This window comes from Lonchura striata, chromosome 14, assembly GCF_050655825.1.
Source record: "Lonchura striata isolate lonStrDom1 chromosome 14, ASM5065582v1, whole genome shotgun sequence".
Taxonomy (NCBI): domain Eukaryota; kingdom Metazoa; phylum Chordata; class Aves; order Passeriformes; family Estrildidae; genus Lonchura; species Lonchura striata.
Window position 1 is genome coordinate 10,757,767 of NC_140716.1, and position 21,121 is coordinate 10,778,887.

A 21,121-nucleotide genomic window follows, 5' to 3' on the forward strand; every position below is an offset into this window, starting at 1 on the left:
GTATTTTGGAAATTGCACAGCTTGCTGAACTTTGTTCTGAATCCTGTAATTAGCTACTTCTAGCAGAAAAATGAGCTACTATTCTAGTCTACCCAAGACTCATAATTGACTAAATTTGGATCTTCCAGGAGTCAGTATGTCTGTCTGTATTTTAGCCTCATTTATAACTTCATGGAAGACTGATCTTTGCTTTGTACTTCATGGCCCATTGTGCTCCATAAGGTTAAATAACTGTATAACTGTTTTATAGAACTAAAATAATATATTTGTTTTACTGATGGTTAACTTCTAAGAGTTTCAGACATGCTTGCTCCTGCACTCCCAGCATGTGGGTTTCAGACTAAAAGGTTTGTACTTATTTAATAAATCTAGCAATCAAGCCATGCAAAGTAGAATGGATGTGTTGGCAATGTAGCCAGACTGTCTAGAATTCAAAGTGATTTAAGGAGAAAAGCAGGACCTTGGATGGGGAAAGGCCATGCTGTAACTTTTAAGCTTTCAGATGCAAGATTTATATTTTTTTTTCCTTTTCTTTAGGGGGATAAAATAATAATTTTGTTATTAGAGTAAGAGGCAATGGGTTTAGAGAAGATATTTTACAGCTGCATAAAAAGAGCAGATTACATGCATTAGTTCTAGTAGGATCAACACCATGCTGGATTTGTATATAGTCCTAGATATTAGTGATAATTTATGCCAGAATTTCCTATCTGTAAAACAGATACTGAGAAGGATAACTCTTTTAATGAATTTTCTTTTGAGGTACAGTTAATTCAGTTAATTTTGTGTTCTCTGCTCAAGATTTTACTTAGTGAAGGGTTATTGTGTATAACAGAACCTTCACTGAGTTTTATCCTTTGTAACATTACAAAATTTCCTTGTTACTTGGTACAGAAATACTGTAGTCCAATCTAGAAGCAAGAAAAACTGAAGTCACAAGGAAAATCATGTCCCAAGAATGTGACAGTTGCCTTGAGAAATAATTCAGCAGTGCAGGGAAGTTGTGATGAGCTTTGTTCATGAGTCAAAGGATGTCTTGAAGTTGTAGAAAGAGGGCTTGGCACCATTTGTTCTTTCTTCCAGACGCTCCTGTTGACAATATAGGTTACATCTGTTTGTCTGGACATGTGATGCTGACTAGTGGTGACTTTCTGAAGTCTGGCATATGCGTCAAAGCCGAGTGATGAAGTGCTGAACAAGGCCAAACCATTTAAGGACTTTGGTGCAACCTGGAACAAGGCCTGGACTATTTTGGTTCTTGGCCTGAGCAAGATGTGCTGTGCATGTCTGCACCTCAGTCAGCATTACCAAAGCGTGACAGAGAGCCAAGAGTAAAAAAGTGAGAAGTTGGTCTCTTTCCAAGGCTGTGGGCAAAGTTACTTTGGTGGGGAAGCAGCTGGGACAGCTGTGGTGGAAGGGACGTGTGGCGAGGAAGGGCAAATGCTTCAGGGGCAGGCAGGAGCTGTGAGGAGCTGCTCCCTCCCTCTGCTCGGGCTGAGCTCCGTGTCTGGGGCCTGCGATGGCTCCTGGAAGCTCAGCGTGTGCAGGCCTGGCCCTTGCTGAGCTCTTCCTAGGGAAATGGTGAAGAAGGCAGAGTGCAATGGTTGTGGAGAGTGTGTGGGTGTGTAAAAACCTCTATGTGTATTATACGCACCTGTGATAAAACAAGAGCGTGACTTTGACATGACATTGACAAATGCGAGTATTATGTGTTTGGAATTTCCCACTTATGAGTCTGCCGGATTTACAGGGGGAATATCTAAGTCAACCTGAGGCAGAAAAATCAAGAGCAGTGAGTTTCTGGCTCAGTGGAGCATATTTCACCTCCCCAAGGGGAAATGCAAAACATTTCCTTATAATTCAGGTGTGTAAATGAGAAGCACTCCAGGTACATTATATCAGCCTTTTGTCATGGCTGCAGCTTACTTACAGAGTCATTTTTTCAGTGCTGGTATTTAATCTGTGGCCACTCTTCTTATAAAAGTAATTTGGTAGTTCTGATTAATTTACATCTGATTTAGATGTCAAATAAGAAATTTAGGTTATAGTTTGGTCATTTGAATAGTTTTATACATTGCAGCAGTGTGACCATCACTGTATAAAAGATATTTTTGGAAAAGGTTATACTATCTGTGCCCTGTCTCTTTCTTCAGGCTTGTGCACTGTTCCCTTAAATTAATGGCGATGCCTAATTTATTAGATAACAAAATATTGTTGATGCTTACATTTCTAAAGAATCCTGTAAAGTACATAAAAAGTGAGTTTTGATCCAAGCTGAAATGACAGCACTGTCCTACCCTTTTATTCATTAGATACTTTGAGGAAATAGACTTTGACACATACATCTCAGAACAAATGTATTTTACCCTATTATTGACAGGCTAACATCCCTGTATAAATCAGTGTTTCCTGCAGTTCAGCTTTTAGCCTAATTTGCTCTAATAATAAGGTGCCCATGGGCTGAGGTTGCTGTACAGAGGACTGATTCCTCATTCTGGTCTCTTTATATGGCTTTCATGAGTTGCAGTTTCAATATTTCAATACCTTTGCACCATTAACCAGGGAACATTACGGGCATGCACACAGATATTGGGAGAATTTCTTGGATCAGTGAAACAAAATCTCAGAATATGCTGGAAGAAACCTCGAAAGGTCACCTGGCCAAAACCCCAGGCTCAGGCAGGGTCTCCTGGACCAGGCTGCCCAGGACTGTGTCCAAAGCTCCTGAAAATCCCTGAGGATGGAGACTCCACAGCCCCCCTGGGTGACCTGTGCCACTGCTCGGTCACCCTCCGTGAAAAAGTGATCCCTGGTGTGCAGAGGGAGCTTCCCATGTTTCAGTCTGTGCCCTTCTCTTCTGATCCTGTCGCTGGGCACCACTGACAGGAGCCTGGCTCCAGCCTCTGCATCCTCCCTTCAGGAGCAGCAAACACTGACAGACAGGAAGGATGACAGTGGAAGGACACAGGAAGATGTCATACCACTTGCAGCTAATTCTGAATTGGTGTGGGAAAATCTTCAGCACTTCAGGTGAAAAAACATTGCCTGCCTTGAGGTGTTTATCTGGATTTGTCATTGTAGTTGGTAGAGATAGCAACACTTTCCTCAGATTTTAACGTAAGAGCTGAGTGTAGTTTTATGTTTTTGCTCTTCTGTTTATACGGAGATTATGATATGGAAATGATCAGGTGTTACAGTTGTCCTGGTTTTCTTGTCTGAGCATTTTCAAGGATGATGGGCTTTCCATGTGAGACAGCACAACAAAATGAGGACTGAAATATGGTGAGTGCTGCAAATCTACATAAAAATCATGGAATAAGGTATTTGCATTAATTTCCTACTCTAGCCTGAGAAAATATTTTTCCCCCTTTTCCTTTAATACGAAGGAATTAATACTTTAATTTCTTTGAAAATGGTTTATTTAAACTAGGATTGCAAGTACAGTTGACTGCAGGTGAATTTGAGCAAGATTTTTGGGTCCTGGGGATATTTGCTTATTTATGTACTTAAGTTTGAAGGTTTTTTAATACACTTTTCCTTTTGAATTTTGAAGAACCTAAAACTTTCCTTAAATTCAGAGTGCAAGACAAAGTTAGATGTGACTTTTGTACAGTGATATAAACTAGGACTTACTTGCTTATCTTGTGTCAAAAAGTGTAGAATTGCAGTACCACAGAAGAAGAGTTCATATTTTAAATATTTAGACTCTAGAACATGAAATTAAGAAGGCATAAAAAAAAATGTGCAAGACTATCGCCTAAATCTGATATTCTACTAATAAATTAATCTAAGTATATTTTTAAATGGTAAACTTACAAATACTAAAAAAGTTTTGGATGAAGATGATACAATCTCTGAGGGGAGAAAAAACTCCCAAAAATGACCAACTTTTTAAAAGTAGCTTGGATCATCAAATTCCACAAGGTCAGCTGACTATTCCAGTAGGGTCTGCAGGATATGCTAAGGAAAGATAGTCTGCATATATGCATTTGTTAACAGAAACTGTAAAGAAAACTCTGCTTCCTTTGCTTTACTCCATGAAGACCTTGAAACTCCTTTCTAGTATGGCACAAAAATGCTCCAGTTTAGCTTCTGAACTTCCTTTTCCTCTCTTCTCATGTGCAAGCTGATGTGGAAATTTCCTAAACTGTAAAAAAAACATGGACTCTGGATATACCTAATATAATTTTAATAATTTGGAAGGTGTGAAGAGGTAAATGTATAAATAATCACAACCCCAAGCTGAACTCTAAATTTTTTGAAACAAGGGCAGAGTATAATAGGAACTCAGCAACTGCAGTTTGTTAGTGTTTGATTACTGAAGCACAAAGAAAATCCAATAAGCTCCTAGAATCTAATTCCGTGTTGTAAAGCTTTATTAGCTGCTAGTTTGAATATGATTGCAGTGAAATTTATAGTGGAAGATATCTTCTTTTCACTGTTTATGTTTAGAAATGCTTTTTTGTCTTCTCATTGCTGAATATACTGCTTGAAATAACTTTTCTCTGAGTAGCCAATATTGGTTTTTCCTGATAGGTTGTATTTTCCAGCTTTGATAATGATCTGAAAACACTCAGAGAAGCTCCATTTAGTTCTGCAGTAAAACACTGCAATACAAAAAGCTGTTAATCACATTTTAGTTCCTCCTTGGCCTTTTTATTATCTACAGAAGTATAAATGTGCTTCTTCAATATAGTCATCATAATGTAATTTCTTTAGCCATTTAGGTGATCTTCTGTTCTTTAAGTGTCCTTTTTTGTCTGACACTTGTGCCAGTGTTTTGAAATGGCAGACAGTTTTATAGGTGAAATCTTAGCAGTGCCTCACAAAGATTGTCTTGATTTGTGCCAAGTCTATAAAAGTGGCACAAAATGGTAATTGCTTTCTCCTACCTTTGGTACATTCTTTTATAGCTGGTTGAAAAACAGAAATCTCTTAAGTAAGAACTTTTCTCTGACTGTAATTAATATTCAGATAATTCATTTTTTTTCCCTTTCAGTGATACTTTTCTGACGGGCCACTGTTTAAAATGGCTTACACTTGCTTTCTATGACAATCCTGTTGCCCACTGAATTGCTCCAGTTTTTATATTTTAATCTCTGGGTTGTGCTGGAGCTGTTGTTCAGCCTCTCCTGTTCCTGCTTTTCAGATCTACAGCCAGGAACCCTGATTTGTGCAAAGGTAATGCTTGGGATGATACTGTTGGCTTTGGGTTTAATGTTAAACAGCTACTAAAACAGTCCAGTTTTCCAAAAGCCAGGGTTTAATCTTTACACAGTGTTGAGAAAAAAAGAGTTTCATTGCACAGCTGTTGGCATGATAATCAATGTGAGCACTGGAGTCCTACACTGCAAACAAAAGGCACATCTGTTCTCTCTGTGGAACTTTTTAACATTTCTCATTGACCATTCAGGAGGCTTATCTCTGTCTTATTGGCCAAAAATATAATGAATGTTTCAGTGGCATAAATTTGAGCAACCCTTTACTTGAAAAAGGCCACCTTCTAGCACATCAAAAGCTCTTTGGTCAGAGATGAAGGTTAAAAAATAGCTCCATTCTTAAAAATTCACGTAGAGTCCTTAAAATAAGCAAGCAAATGAGGAAACACCTGACTAAACTTAGTATAAAAATATTCCTTTTTTGTTAAGGCTAGTGTAAAACGCTTGTCCTAGTAATGGAAAAAGAACCAACAAAACACATGTGAATGCACATTTTGGATGTAGCATAGGATTTGCTTTTGTCACAGGCTGCAGAAGTATTGGCTGATATAAATCCACAGCTGAAAGAAGTCAAATCTCTCATGGTCTTCCAGGACATTCCCCAACATGAGAACTCAATCAACTGTCAAAAATTCTCCCAGTTCTAGTAACTCAAAAAGTTTGCTATTCATTTTAGAGAATTATGTAAGTCAGTATCCCAGTGTTGGTATTTCCCATGATTCTGCAGTGTTCTCATTTAACTTACAAGTTTGCAACCTGCCAACGATTAATCTCTCTGCACCAAAGGTAGCAACATCTTGCAGTATTTCTATCAAGAACTGGGAGAAAATTCCAAGTGTAGAGATATAATAGTTTTTGTTACAGAAAGGACAATTATCACCCAGACACAAGCACATTCGCTGGTGCACATGCAGCCAGATGTGCAGGAGTGAGGCTCCATTTGTGAAGACACCATTTCCAAAGCCCTTGACAATGCAATTTTGCTTAATTTTTATACCATCTCTTGGAATTAAAACATTTAACCCCTAAATCTGCTTTCATGGGGAGCAAGCTCAGAGATTTACCTAATTGTTCACAAATGTCAGTCATTATGTTTATCGTTAAAGATAAGTAAAAGGATGCAGGAATTATTCTGAAGGAGATGCAGATTTTCTACCATCCTTTTCTTCTGAAAACTTCTTTCTTTTTCAAAACTTTCTCTGAGAGCTTTGGTCTTATCAAAGAGAATTGTGGTGGGAAGTATTTTCCTCTTCCAGACGTATCCATTGATACTTTTTAAAGTGTTATCCTTCTTTATGGTACCTGGGCAAGCCATTCCAATTTACATGACAAAGGAATGCAACTGCTGTATGCCTAAAATGTCTGCCACAGATTGAAGAATTCTAGGTGCTCCTAGCGAGAGATTGAATCCTACATTTATCATACATTCATACAGCACAGCTTTTAGAGAAATCTCTTACCCTACCAGAGAGATCTTGCTGCAGTATCTCCTGAGAAGGGAGGAGTCTAGTTCCAGATGTTTGCAGTTCTAAAGAAATCCAGTAATACTTCAAGTAATGATAAATGAAGTATGACATATAATATATGAATGGAATCAATTCCAATTTGTATTTCAGTTGGAAGATCCATGGGCTGTGATCTGGGCTCTGTTTACAGCACACAGGCAGCAGGATCCCACCAGATAAATGTGGTCCATGGTGAGAGGCATGTGAGATGTGATCCTTTCAGTGATCCTTTCTGGGTGGATGTGCATGTGTTTTCTCTTGCAGAATGCATCTTTTCAGACACCTTGGTGGCTCACAGTAGCCTTGTTTATGAACCCTGTGTGATGGACTGTATGCTCTATATGCTGTGTTGGTCATCCATACAAAAACGCTTTATGCACAAGGTCATTTGCACAATGCTTGACTGCTGATTGAGAAGAATCATCAGAGTGAAAGGGTTCTCTCTGCTTCTGCCATGTGGCAGCCTTGTGACTCATGTGCTGGACAGGCCTGAGGTTGTGGGGCTTCAAGATGTCTGGGGGTTACAGGCTCTTGTAGCAGAGTCTGTTTATTCCTCTGTGAAGTGAAAAGGAGGGACCAGGATTCTTCCTCTTTAAGCAGACAAGTCTTTTTTTGGAAGACTTTGGCTGCTTTCTGGTTTTGCTTTCCTTTTTTAGTGACACTGCTCTTTCTACCCCTTTTCCATTATGCCTTTGAGTGTCCAGTAGAGTTTGAGTTCTACATAATCACAAATCAAAGGCTCAGTATTTAATTAGCAGACAGAAAAAGGAGATGTTTAAGACAGAAGGGTTTTGCAGGTCTTAAGCCTGGTTCAGCAATTCAGTGATGCAAGTTTTGTATTTTAAGGCTGAAGAGTAGGGACAGACATATCTCATGTTATTCTGGACCTGTTTCCTGCCTGGGCAGTAGAGCTGGGTGGTTAAGCCTCATCCCCAGTTCTACCCTGTGGTGCTCTGCTGCTGGGTTAATACTCAGTGCACACTCTCAGTGATGAAATATAAAAACATTTTGATGGTACTTAGGAACAGGACATAGCAATAAAATTTGCTTTCTACTGTGCTGTCTTAGTATTGTCTCCTAAGCAGCATATGCCACACATATTTTGCTTGTTTGCTTCATCACTCAAATCACATCGCTCAAACTTTGCTTGTTTGCTTCATCACTGCCTGCGTGTTGGGCAAACAGGTAAATCTGCAGATGGTTTTCTTAGCTTTGATCCAGCTTGTCTAATTTGTAAGTTCCTTGTGACTTCCTGCTTCTCCCTGAACTGTGAGACACAGCAATATTGGAGCCACATGAAAACACTGTGCAGCTCATTTTCAACTAAATTACCCCGAGCATGTAATTATAGCAATTAGTAAAGTTCCCTCTGTCTTCAGCATTCTCCAGAAAACACCCTCCTCATGCAAGTTGAATGAAATCCCCTAGGTCAGTAGCTACACAGATAAGTAATTTAAGAATTGCCTTGATGTGACCAGGATACGGTTTATTGTGTGCAATAAAACAATGTATCAGCTTGGCAAAAGATGTGTAACAATATTGTTGCTTGGGATTTGGAACTAGAAGAAACTGAACTCTTTATTTTACAATTTTTTTAGTTACCTTTTTGCAGTGTCTTCCTCCATTTCAGTACTGGGGGAGATCATAAACACCACTGGAGAGCATTCGGGATGTTACTGAAAATATCTTTGAAGATAGCATAATTCCAGGGATGTAGTTACTTGTTTACTTCATGATTTCAAATAGATTTTTTTTTTGTTTGGATTTTCTTTTATTGGTAGTTTTTGTGGTGTGGGTTTTTTTTTTTTTTTTTTTTTTTTTTGTTTGCTTGGTTTTGTTAATTTAAAAAATATTTTAGATTTAATTTGATTTCATTTATCTGCAAAAGCAGAACACTTAAAATTGTTAAATACACAAACCACTGAGGTTTAAATTCTGTAAGGAAACAAAATTTATATTTAAGGCTGATTCCATACTGTGGTGGGATGCTTCTTCCTGGCTTAGCTGACAGTCCACATGACTATGTCAGCAGAGTTCAGCACTGTCGAGACTTGGCTTGATTTAGCATTTTTGAGGAAAAGAGCATTCTGTGCCCCAGGAAAAATCTGTCCAGCACTATGGAGAAAACTGAAAACACCAAAAAATTTAGCCATATAAATTACTTCAGTTCAAGACCTGTTTTATTTTCAACATCACCTCCATCATACCTTGGTTTAACTGTTTTATTGCTTTAAACTCTTTTGGACCAAATCTCTTAGCTGTGAGTTTTGTGGAGGGCTGGTGAAGAGGGTGCTCCATGGCAGCCTTCTAGAGTAAATCAGAAATTAGGGAGTGTTGCAAGAGGTTACTGGATGGAGAATTGGTGACTGCCTCCCATATTTGTATCCTGCCTTTATATATGTATAACTTCAAAGAGATTTAAAGCAGAGTTTAGTACTGCAGCAGATTTCTTGCAAACTCTTGGCTTTCCTTGTGTCTTTGCAGGAGATGATAGGGAGTGGGCAATTTTCTCCAGCAGGATTTTTATATAGATGTGAGCTCTTGCGGCATGTACGCTTGTATATATTGGTTCCTTCTTTTTATAGACTGGTGATCTGAAATAGAAATGACTGGCAAAGAGAAATGTCTTAAGCCACTTGAGCATCTTAACAGAAAACAAAATAGTCCATTATATATATTTACTTACTTAAACAACAAACCTTTCTCATGTGTCCTCTTTAAGTGGAAATGTTAATAATTCTCACTGGTTTCTCTCTCCAGATTTTATTTATCGTATCACCTTTGCTTACACGGTTTCTCAAGATGACCATGGCACAGCACAGTTCTTTAGTGTAGCCAGTATGTCAAGAAGTGCAATCTGTAATGTAATCTGCCAAGCAGTGTGCCATCCTATGCACCTGGTGTTTTTTACAAATCTCACCTTTTGAACTCAAGCTTGTAATAGAAATGTGCTGGTCTCTGAAGGTGCAGAGTTTCACCTCCCTCAGTGGTAGCAGAGGGATGGTCATTGTAGTGCACTTGCCACCTGAAATATGGTGTGGAATGTGAACATGTGGTTTTTCTGCAGGGGGTTCTTTGTGTAGTTTAAAGACCCAGAACAGGCTATCAAGCAGAAAATACAAGGAGCTACCCAGGTTAAAAACAAAAAATACTTTGTTTAGCAGGTAGGAAAAAGCTTGCCATACTATGTCTATGCAAAAAAAAAAAAAAAAAAAAAAAAAAAAAAATTGAGATTAAGGAATTTAATAAATCAAAGTTTGTTGTTTGCAAAATAGTGAACTTAAGACTCTGTGAATGTGGAACAGACTTTTCTGCAGCACTGCACTTGCTCCATATTTGCTCCTCTTCCAAAGTGCAAGCCTGAACCTGTTTTTATTTAGTTAAGAGTTTTTTTTGTGTGCTTGATTACCAGTCTTTGGAATGTCTTGTGTATCCATAAGAACTGTTTTTATTGCTTATATCCTTATATCCTTTGCATGCTTTAATATACATGGAATCTTTATCTGTCCTAAAGTCCAGCATAAGATGGTGCATGCAGAAACCTCATAGGTAAGGAATAAATGAATGCTAAAGATTTAGTTTATAATGTAGTTGGGAAACATTCTTGTAATTTTTTTTTTTTTTACAAATTAACTTATTTCTACAAATTTCTTCATCTGTTTCTCTTTACCCTTGCACCATGGTTTCTCTTTGTTCCAGAGAGAACCAAATAATATATTTCAAGAGTTTTCTCCTGACCTTTCCAGCTCATCTTCTGAGCAACTCTATGTTTTGATGTGTTTATTCAACCACATCTCTAAATAGCCTTATGACTTAGAAAAAAATATATTATCTAATTACATCTGTGAGCCATAGGCAATTGAGAGTAATTATTTGGGTGCATAACTGACCAAAATATTTTATAAGCACTCCTTATCTCTTGTGCTAAGCCTCACTACAACAAGATAAAATCTAAATGTTGTAAATAGGTAATTAATACAATGAAATTCCTTACATTTATAAAACAGATAACTCGGTTTGCATCTGCTTTTGCAGCAAAGGTTGTCTTGCTGAACTGGTTGCATCACATGTACAAGGCACACAGAGTTTCCTTGCCACACAAAGTATGAATAACATCTTTCCAAGCCATTTTTATTTCTGCTTTCATGTTGGTCTCTGAGGTAGCTGCCCCCAGAGCTGCAGGGGAGGCCTCTCCTTTGCTGAAGGCAGCAGCAGAATTGCCTCTTTTCCAGGCTGCCAGTCCTGTGTTTGACCCCAGGGTGTGGTTTGCCCTCCTGGCTGTGGGGTCTGCAGACTCCTGTGGGGTCTGCAGACTCCTGTGGGGTCTGCAGACTCCTGTGGGGTCTGCAGACTCCTGTGGGGTCTGCCTCCCAGCACCCCAGACCCCTTTCCTGGGAGCTTTTAGCTGTCCAGGTTCTGTGAAACCACATGGGGAATGTCTGACTGATCTGCTGAGAGCTCTCAGTCCTCTGCCCAGGCACGGCCACTCACCCTGGCTGGCAGTGGAGCTTTGTTTGCCCGTGGATTGTTCCTTGACCTTGGATGAGAATTGTGCCTGTGCTGTCACCATCGATAGCTGTGAGGGGTGCACACAACCTTTTCATCAGCCAACTTGACCACAGGCAGATGCTTCTTCAGTGCAGACCTTAGTGACCTCAGCAGGTCTCTGTCGTTTTGAATTCTGTTCACAGTGCTTGTTTTGGTCTGTTTTAAGGTCCTTTGTACCAAAATAATAGTAGGATCAAACTATTCAGCAGCTGCAGTGTACGTGTGTTCCCCAGATAGATGAGAAACGCACAGAGAGCTGTACAAAGTGTGCATGGAATCTGCTGGAAGTAATTATCAAGAGATTCTTGGTCCAAAGCCACCATAATTATTTTATTTCTCACTTTCGGGAGTTAAGCTGTGTATATTGTGCTGAACAGGTGGAATTTTTTGTTTTAAAAAAGGAAAATAACAACAAGAGTTAGCAAAGTAGGTGATGACAACACTAAGAACTAAGTCCTCTGGCTTTGTTACATGCATATCAGCCATGGAAAAAGAAATTTTTAAAAAATAGAGTTATGCCAGGGCCAGTTTTAGTCTAGTCAGAATCTATCTGTGGCAAAATACAACTAAAATATTTGACTCAATAAAGAATTCTTTATGTAACTGGTCACTTCTATTGTTGCTGTCCTCTTGGAAAGAGTTTCTGATCTGAAATGAGGGTTTCCATGCAGAGCTGCAGCAAAGTTTTCCGTTCAGGATAATCATATGACAAACCACTAGTGGAATCATGCTGTTGGGTTTTTTAATGCAAATTTGCTGGTGTGATCTTTGCAAGAAGATCAAAACTAATCATGCTGTGTTTGATAAGCTGCAAATGTAGCGAACAGTCAAAACTGTATGTTTTCTTACTTCAAAAAAAATCTGTTGCTATTATAAATATAATTGACTATGTTTTGAGACTCCAGATCTCTAAGATCAAGTCTTCAGGATAACAGAGAGGTTTTGCTCAATTTTGTCACCTGACAGAGATAAGAGATGTATTTCCATTGATGTATCAGTTTGTGTGTGCAGAGCAAAATGAATATCCATAATTAAGCCTACTGTATATAGGGTTCTCAATGTATTTTTTTAATACATTGGTCTTGCTGGAATTGAAGCCTCTGGGATGTTTTCCCAGGCCACCTGGATATCCTTGGTATATCCACTGAAATGTGCAGAAGACCTGTTCCTGTACATTAAAATAATCATGTTTTCATGTGTTACGTTTCCTGTTCCAATGGGTAGCTTGTATAACGTGTGCAAGCTTATATGGGAAATTCTAGAATGTCCTATGCTCTCCACATTGGGAAGCTACTGTAGAAAGGTCAGTGAGTATTATCCCTTTTTGCTGAACTGGGAGATGACAGTTTCATTTCAAAGCTTGTTTTTCTGCCTGTTTGTAGTTAATTCTCACATTGTCTGAAACACATTAAAGATCTGTTCAAACAACAGCACAGATAAAAATGATTATAGAAACTACATATGCTGCACAAATATATGGTGTATAAATGTTATGTAAAGAAAGGTATTAAATCTTTTACCTAAAGGAGTTCACACAATGGTGAAATATTTAAAGTTTCTTAAAAGTCAACATGTAAAATGAGGTGTAATTTTTTCAGTAAGCCATTGTTTGGAGGCATAGCAATAGCTATAAATTATATAGCAGCTCTAGTAACCTTGAAAGTTCTGTGTAATGTTTTTCCTTGCTTTTATTTTATTTTTTTTTTAATTTTTGAGGAGGGAAGTTTTTCTTTCTCCTTATGACAGAAAGATAGAGAACATGGTTATCTCAGAAAAAAATAAATGATTAGACAAGCATGATTGGAGATGAGGGAACACCCACGGGACAGCTTCACGAGCCTTGGTCAGTCAGCCATGCAATGAAATGCAACCTCGTGGAAGTAAAGACACCCAAGAGGCACAGGCAAGGCATGGCCCAAAGTCCACAGTCTCTAAGTCTTCTGTAGGTGCAACTTCATGCTAAAGTACTTTAAAATTACTCTAGATGTAAACTGTGATTTGTTGCTGAACTTGCTAAAGCATATACATTCTGCTTGAAATCAAATGCATTTTTATTATAGCACAAAGATGAAAGTATGTACAATTAAGATTATTGAGTTTCATTGCTCTGGCAAATTAAAGCAGAGAAGGACTGGTCACTAGTCTGAGCTTGCTAGCTCTAACACCTTACAGGGATCACTGTATAAGGTAAAAAATTAAACACTTTCTAACAGAAGATGTTTGATTTGATATTTTTTTTTATTTCTTGAAATTAATTTTAACTAACATATAAGGAGTTGCAGACTAGATCAAGTAATTATTTTTTTTAGTGTAACATAAACCCCCTCAAACTATTTTCTCATTAGAAAGCCTATTTATACTGCATCTATTTAAATAAAAGGCATTGATATCATCTACCAGGAAAATGATTTGTTGAAACTTGGCTGGATTCTGGCAAGTGTATTTTTATATTCTTTGGGGAAGTGGGCAATGTGACTGTGACAGTGACTTGGAGGAGTGGTGGTTCAGTGAGTACTGGTGGGATCAGTGTGAGGCAAGTGTTTGATAGATGCTGGGGATGCAAAGGCTGTTTGCTCGTGGGCAGTGATCCTACAGCGAGTCCCTGCTTGTGTTGTGGGACCTTTGGGGGGGCTGCAAAAGAGTGGGAAGGATTTGGCCTCACTGAAGTGGTGGGTCAGAGCAGAACTGAGACACTCCAGCTCCAGGAGAGGTTTCAGCAGTGAAAGCCCATCATCCTGCAGCCCCTGGTTTGGAGCAGTGAGAGGAGTTTTACTCTGCATGTGACTCTGAATGCAGCAGGCAGCCCCAAAGGCAGTAAGGAGCCAGCTTCCCACTGCAACAGGCTCGAGGGTGCCCAGGGAGCTCCAGAGGCTGCTCTGCACCTGGCCTGCCACGCGTGCCGAGGGAACGCAGCCTCGTGATGCTGCGTGCTCGCCTCATTGTGCACTGGGGCATTAGCCATTTCTGTGCAGACTTTATCTCTGCAGGCAGATGGTGGTTCAGCAATGCCAGAGAATTCATTCATTAATTGGTGCTGATACTTAGTCTCCTGAAAAAAAAATGAGCATTTAAATTTATTTTCACATAGTATTAGATGCAGGTTGTCACTACCTGCTTGAGATGTTGTTAGCTGTTTTGGTGTTATTTATATTCCACATAGGTTTGGTATTTTTGAAAGGTTTAATAAATTTAATTGCATTTTGTAATGGCTTCTATTCCTCTATCCTATGCTGAGCAGTGTGCCCAAAAATCAACTGGAAATACAACTAATGCTTAGGAAGTGGATCAGAAGAAACATTCAGTCAGGCATAGATATCCATAACTATTTGGTTTTGCTCCAGAGTTCCAGCAAAAAATCTGCTTTTGCAGCTTCCTTCACAATTATAGACTGATATACAAATGGAGCAAAATGATTTTACTTTGTGTCGCCATGCTGCTGGTAACTATTTAAATTCCTTTGCTCTAAGCCTTTTAAAGGTTAAGAAAGATTGCACATGTACTTGTGTGGAGGAGTCCGTGTTTGCTCCGTGGATGAACTGCCAAAGGGCATCCTATGCTGTAAAATTCACCAAAGGAGTATAAGAATGGCCTGCTCATTCTTACAGTGGTTTGTATAGTTAGAGCTATCATTTTGTTGTTTCATTGTAGTTGGAGAAGGTAAGGAAATGGAAATGCTGCTTGTCATTGAGCTGATTGCATAAAATAGTTCCCTAATAGCTTTCCTTAGATGTTCTCATCTTTAACACTTGTGCAGAGAAGCAAGTAAGTAAAAGCACAAGGAATCACTTGAGTGAAAACCAACAACAAAGGTGGGGTCAATTTTTACTGAGAGCTTTCCCCTAGCAATTTCTGTTGTATGTGTAATGTTTGGTTAAGGAATTAGCAGCCATACCTTTTTCAAACAAACACCTGCCCCTTTGATCCATGTCATGTCGGTATGTCAGTTGAAAAGTTTTGGCAGCTTTTCTTCTTACATAATTTTTTTAGATAGGTACTTGCTGTCTACAAGAACTTGCTGGTGAAAACCTTCTAATTAAAGTGTATTCTCTGTGCTGGTAATTTAATCTCTGTCCTAGCCAATTCTGCTTTCAACAGATTTTGTATTTTCAGGCTCAAGATAGACTGCCTAAATCTTTGGCTTGTAGATAACTGTTGTCTTAAAAATAAAGCTTAAGTATTTGAAATTCATATGAAGCTAGAATAGAAACAGCTTCTCCCCAAACTATGATTTGTACAAAACTTCCTAGATAAAATTAAAGCAAAAGCGTGTTTGCTCGTTTGAGCTTGCTGACATGTTTCCCACATGGTGCCTGGTGCATGCTCAAAGGAGAACATTTTCTGTGCTCCACTGTGGCTTGTGCCCTCACATCCTTCTATCTCATGGTACAGCAGGAATGCAGGGCCATGGGCTAGAAATGGAGGTTGAAAGGGACTTTATCTTGTATTTCTTGTTTCATGTTTTCTGTAAAAGACGGGCAAATTGTTCAAATCTGCTCAGCACCTGTTCAGTGTTGTGGTAAAGCAGAGATACAGCTCTGTGTACCAGCTGGGTTGGTGTTTGTTTACCTGCACCATGCTCTGCAGAACCTTTCACAAAGGCCTGAGTATGTGGTGCTGCAGCCAAATGGTAGAAAAAGTCACCTGATATGCATTGTAAGTTTTATTTTTGCTAGAAACAGTAGGCAGATATCAATGTGCAATGGCTCAGCATGTGTGACAGCAGCATTACATTCTGGTGTGTCAGTGTACCTCAGGTCCCTGACCTACGCCAAGGTCTCATTGTTGTACAAAAGTGACTGGAACATTGCTGCCCAGTGGCTGAAATTTGTGAATTACTGAGCATGAGCTTTGAAACTATATAGCTGTTAATGTCACTCTTTGTTGTCAGGTTCTATTTTTGACTCATTTTCTGGAAATTCTGGCCACTGAGGGGTCAAGTGTGTGCCTGTAAAACCACTGCCTGCCTGCTGGGATCACTTACATTGTGCATTGTAGGGGCTCTGCCAACATTTCCATGAACTCTTTCAGCTTCTGAGCTACTTGTGCTCCCTGCAGCACCCTGCTGACTTCCCTCTTGGAATGGATTGATGTGGAAAATCAGGGGCATTGCTGTGTGGGTGGTTAAACCTAGAGGTTCTTTTGCAAGTGATGCTCACTATTAGCTGTCAGCTCATTTCTGCTTAAGATTCCAGTCAGCAGGGGAATATGAACTTGCTGCTATTAAAAAATCCAGTATTAGGTGAGGAGTGGGCATGGAGCCCAGAACTCAGATGAAATTTTTGGTGGATCCTGCATGATCCCGTGACCAAGCATCATGATGACCATGTCACATCTTGAATACCTGAGTCCCTCATGGTGGCAGTGCAGAGGTGGGGCCTTTTTTTGGAGGGATCCCCTGGGCAGTGTAGCTGTTGGGGGAGAGGACAGAGCCAGGAGTGATGCTGGGGGTGCAGGAGCTGTGGAAACAGCCCGGGCAGCACCAAACTCCTGTGGCTGTGCTCTCCCTGCAGCATTCCAAAATGCTTTATTGCAGAGGCTTCATTTTCTTTCCTGGTTTGCAACCTGCTCTGGCAATGTGCACAGCTTGAATGGCCAAATACACATTATCAGGAATTTCAGACAGAAGAAAATGAGCCCTTTCTGCATTCAGTTACCATTTCTGTAACAGACTGGCAAGGTGTTGGAGCAACGCCAGCTCTCTCTGCCAGAACAAACAACATTTCTGGGGCTGTGGAGCTACCCTGGTACTGTGTATTTAGTTAAGGGTTTAGCACTGGAAATGCATGAACAATTAAGACTTCATTTCCTAAATAGAGCGCATTTTGTGATTACAGAAGAGAACACACTGGTTGGCATTTAGTGTATTTGGGGCTGAAAAATGGTCTTACACTGTGAAACTTGCTGTTTACAGTAGAGCTGACTGAAGACAAGACAAACTAAAGTTTTCCCCATAATTGTAGTTTCAAGAGTGAAATTTATCTTTATCAAAGGAAGTTGCCTGATTTTGTAGCAAATGTAATTCAAAACATGCTTTCAAATTATAAAGGCTATTGCCTCCATTGTAGAGCAAGACAAAATATTGCTGTAGAGATCATGTTATCTACTTTCATTTGCATTTATATATTATTTTTTGTCATACTCTTCACTTAGATTTTTCTATGGAGAGATTTCCTTATACCTTCTAAAGGTGATAATTATGACATCAAGCAGTTGTCATGGTAGATGAAATAAAAAATGTTACACTTTAAGATGGAAGGCATTTATCACAATGAATTATTTGTTTTAATCATATCTTTATTTATTTTTGTGGAGAAAACTAAAGAAAGGTGAAAATAATTCTGAATACTCCAAAGGCTTTTTTAGTTTTATTTCAGAGGTTTATGTGCAAATCCTTCACTGTTCTTTCTTGATTTTTATGTTCCCTGTAAAGTGCTGAAGGGAATGGTGCATTACTACTGCAGGTGACATTAGCCACAGCAGTGTGAGCAGATGTGTCTCTGAAATTGGGAAATCATTGTTATCCCCTGACTATTCTCCCTGCCCCTCCCATGGTCTGTAAGTATGTTTGGAACTGCTGCAAAGAGGAACTGAGGTGGAGAAGGTTTGGTTTCCAAGCAGTTCATTCTGCAAAATCTCAAGGTCTTTATCTGACAGAATGCAAACCCTCAGCTCAGGAGCTGTGCTCTGTAGATGGCAGCATTGGTAGCTCTGACTTCCCTCTGCTCTCCAGAGCAGGGGAACTGCAGGCGTGTTCTCTGCTTCTGTACACAAATATAGAAGTAGCTCTTGGTATTTTACTTACATAATAAATTGAGGTTACTTCAAAGTCCAGTGACTTAGGGCTCTGTTCCAGGCTCTACGAGCATGCATAAATGTTTTTTCATAATTTACACTTTCCCTTTTAGTGGGACATACTTTTATTCCAACCTCTGCTCATTAAGTTTTGTTTGTGAGACTGGAATCAGGTGTTAACTAGATCAGTTACCAGTTCTCTTACTTGGTCAGATATATAATATTTTGTCGCTTAAATTCCTTATATTTAAGCCATATTCCCTAAATGCCCTGGATACTACATGAACACAGGCATCACTATTGCTCAGTGTGCTGCTGAATTGCTTTATACCTGGTGTCTTCTGGCATTGTCACATTCTATTTTTTTAGTAAAGCAACAGTGAAACTCATTCTAAATACTTGGACCTTCAAGATGCTGTTCTCCTACCTTGATTGGGATATTTTTTCTTATTAAGGATCAAATAAGCTTTATGAGGAAAATGAAATTCTTACTTAGTAATGCAGAATATTAACTCAGAAGCCTCAAATGATGTACTTGAAACTTATAGGTCCTTGCAGGACGTATAGTTTTCTCACTCCTTGTTTGTCTGCCCTGAACCTTGGGTCCTATCTGTGCTGGTCCTTCAGGAAACAGCCACTGGGCTTTGTTAAGGGCATTTAGGAAGGTCAGGTTTTAAAGGAACTTATAGCTTAAAATATGTTGACTGATTAAATAGATATTTACTTAAGTTGCATGACACCATGAGAAGACTTCTTTATATAAGACTTATTTACCTTTTCATTTCTCTTAAATCCATACTCAGGACTCTGCTTAGGCAGTGATGAATAGTTCACTGCAGACTGAAGTCAGTCAATTTTCATGTCCTTTGTAATAACAGTTACACTCTTGCATGGTATCGTCTGTTTCTGTCTATTGGGTAGAGAACCGTGGTTTGATGTTTTTAAGCCACCTGAGCACTGCTATATTCTTAGTATTATTTCTAAACTTAGTAGGATCATAAAAAACTATAGCTGCTTCTGTTCTTTTGGATGTTTTTAACTCCAAAAGCTGCACCCTTTATGTTGGAAAAAATACAAATGATGAAAAGATGAAGCTACTTTTTTTTCTAGTGTCAAGATTTCAGTTTCACATCTGCTTCTAGTCACACAATTCTGTTTTCAAGGGAGGATGTTAATTATTGTGCATTGGCAGTTATACTTGCTCTCAAGTTCCAAAGTGAGAATGCTAATGAAATAACACTTAATGGAGTTGGAGGTAGGAAAGTGCTCAGAGTTTTATGATTAAAAAAATTATCTCTTGGCTTTGTGTGCATCTGTAATTAGATTGTTTTCCTTGGTCATTTCTGATTTTTGGTGCACAAATTAAGACATGGAGGTCCTGATACCCAGCATTGTGGACAGTATGCAAGCCCTAAACCATAGCTGGAAGTTAATTACTGTCAGTTTTTGGGTCTGCAGTCTGGACTTTGGGTTGGTTTGAGCATGACTGCATTTTGCTGAATACATTGCTTTTTACAGAGATACTTCTGACCTTGCAGGGTAATGAGAATTAATTTGTGTGTATCAGTAAATTGAATTGAAATGCCATAGAGAAGAATCAAGAGATTGTCAGAAAATTGAGAAGTATGAATTGTTATTGACATATAAGCTTTAATTCTTTAATCACTGATGAATATGCTTAGACTCCCTGAGTATGAAGTAAAAATGTTCTTGACTTGCTAGGATGTTAACATGCTGAACAGTCTGCTTGTAACTCTATTTACAAGTAAGACAGCCCAGATATTTACTTCAATTAAGCACAAACTTGTTTTGATGGCTTTTCAATCAATGAGACAAAATAAAGATATGAAGGCAAAATCAGTGGAGTAGCAGCTGCTGTGTCCCAGCACCTCAGAATGGACTGAGCAGTGGGGATGTACAGATTAAAAATGAAAAGCCTCTTCAGATATGTAGAAATCACTACTAGAAAAGGTGTTAATGAACTTGTACTAAATAATAAAACAGGACTTGGGGTTCATCCTAGTACTGCTTTGATGCCTACATGGGCTTTCTGACAGTAATTTTGAGGAAAGATTTAACTTAGAGTGACTTTTTTTTTTGGCAAATTAGATTTAACATGATTTGGTAAGTCATAATATCTTCCAGTTCAGAGCAGATATTGGATGGATACTTCATTTGCTGTTCCATTTCTATCAACTGCAATGAAGTCATATTATAGACTCTGCTTAGTTTCTGCTGTTAGTTTCTGCATTATGCAAGCTACTAAAAAGCCATATGAATTAGGGAAGAACTTTTTAGGCACAGTTGAAGTGACATAAATGCACAATCTAAAAATAAATGAACTTCAGTTGCCTTATTGTCATGTAAACTTTTAATCTTTACATGCTAAATTCTGAAATGTTTTATTAATTTTAATAGGCCCTCTTTTGTGGTATTCATTTTTCTGGCTTGGAGAGCAAAGGTCTTTTTAGGTGATTCCATATATGCTGATGCAGAAATTCACATTCCTGGCCTTTTTCTTTATTGCTCCATTTTAGTTCAAGTAAATTTTGGAACATAAGATGAGATCTGGATTCTTCAACCTAAACATGAAGTAGTATCACTTACTTTGCATCCTGATTTACTGACCAGGTGCAGAGGAGACATCCACGGGCCATGTTTTCTCATCCAACTTTGTTCATTTTCTGAAGTCAGATCTGCAAGGCCCTTTGCTAAAACTTCTGAGATAATAGAACCTCTGGGACTATTGTTTTGCACTTTGAGTGTCCTCATGAGAACTGCTCAGCCCAAGGAATGAGGGACTTGGAAGCACATTGAGTCTTCAGAATTTTCCAGTGCAAAGTTCTGGTGTAATTGTCATCAACAAAAATGTTTTATATTTTGTCCAATGAGCTTGTGATTGCCTTTTTCTAAGAGTTTTTATAGTGTAGCTGAAGTATTTTAAGTAAGATTATAGGCCCTCTTAAAGCAAGTGTTGCTCCTTGTACATACCTTGCATGATTTTAAGGCAAAAGAAGAACCTGCTAATATTAGCACATCTAATTACTTTAATCAATT

At 38.8% G+C, this 21,121-nt stretch overlaps 1 protein-coding gene across 3 annotated transcripts in view; it reads left to right on the forward strand.

Annotated features, from left to right (window-relative positions):
• The window catches only part of GRIN2A (glutamate ionotropic receptor NMDA type subunit 2A), a 163,414-nt gene that overhangs the window by 35,993 nt on the left and 106,300 nt on the right, over positions 1–21,121 (forward strand). The window contains exon 1 of one of the 3 annotated variants that reach the window (XM_085591729.1): positions 19,293–19,319. The exons of the other annotated variants lie outside the window; for them this stretch is intronic. Within the exon in view, the coding sequence (XP_085447855.1) occupies positions 19,308–19,319 (12 nt within the window). The 5' untranslated portion in view covers positions 19,293–19,307. Of the gene's footprint in view, positions 1–19,292; positions 19,320–21,121 lie in introns of those variants that run through there. 3 annotated transcript variants of the gene reach the window in all.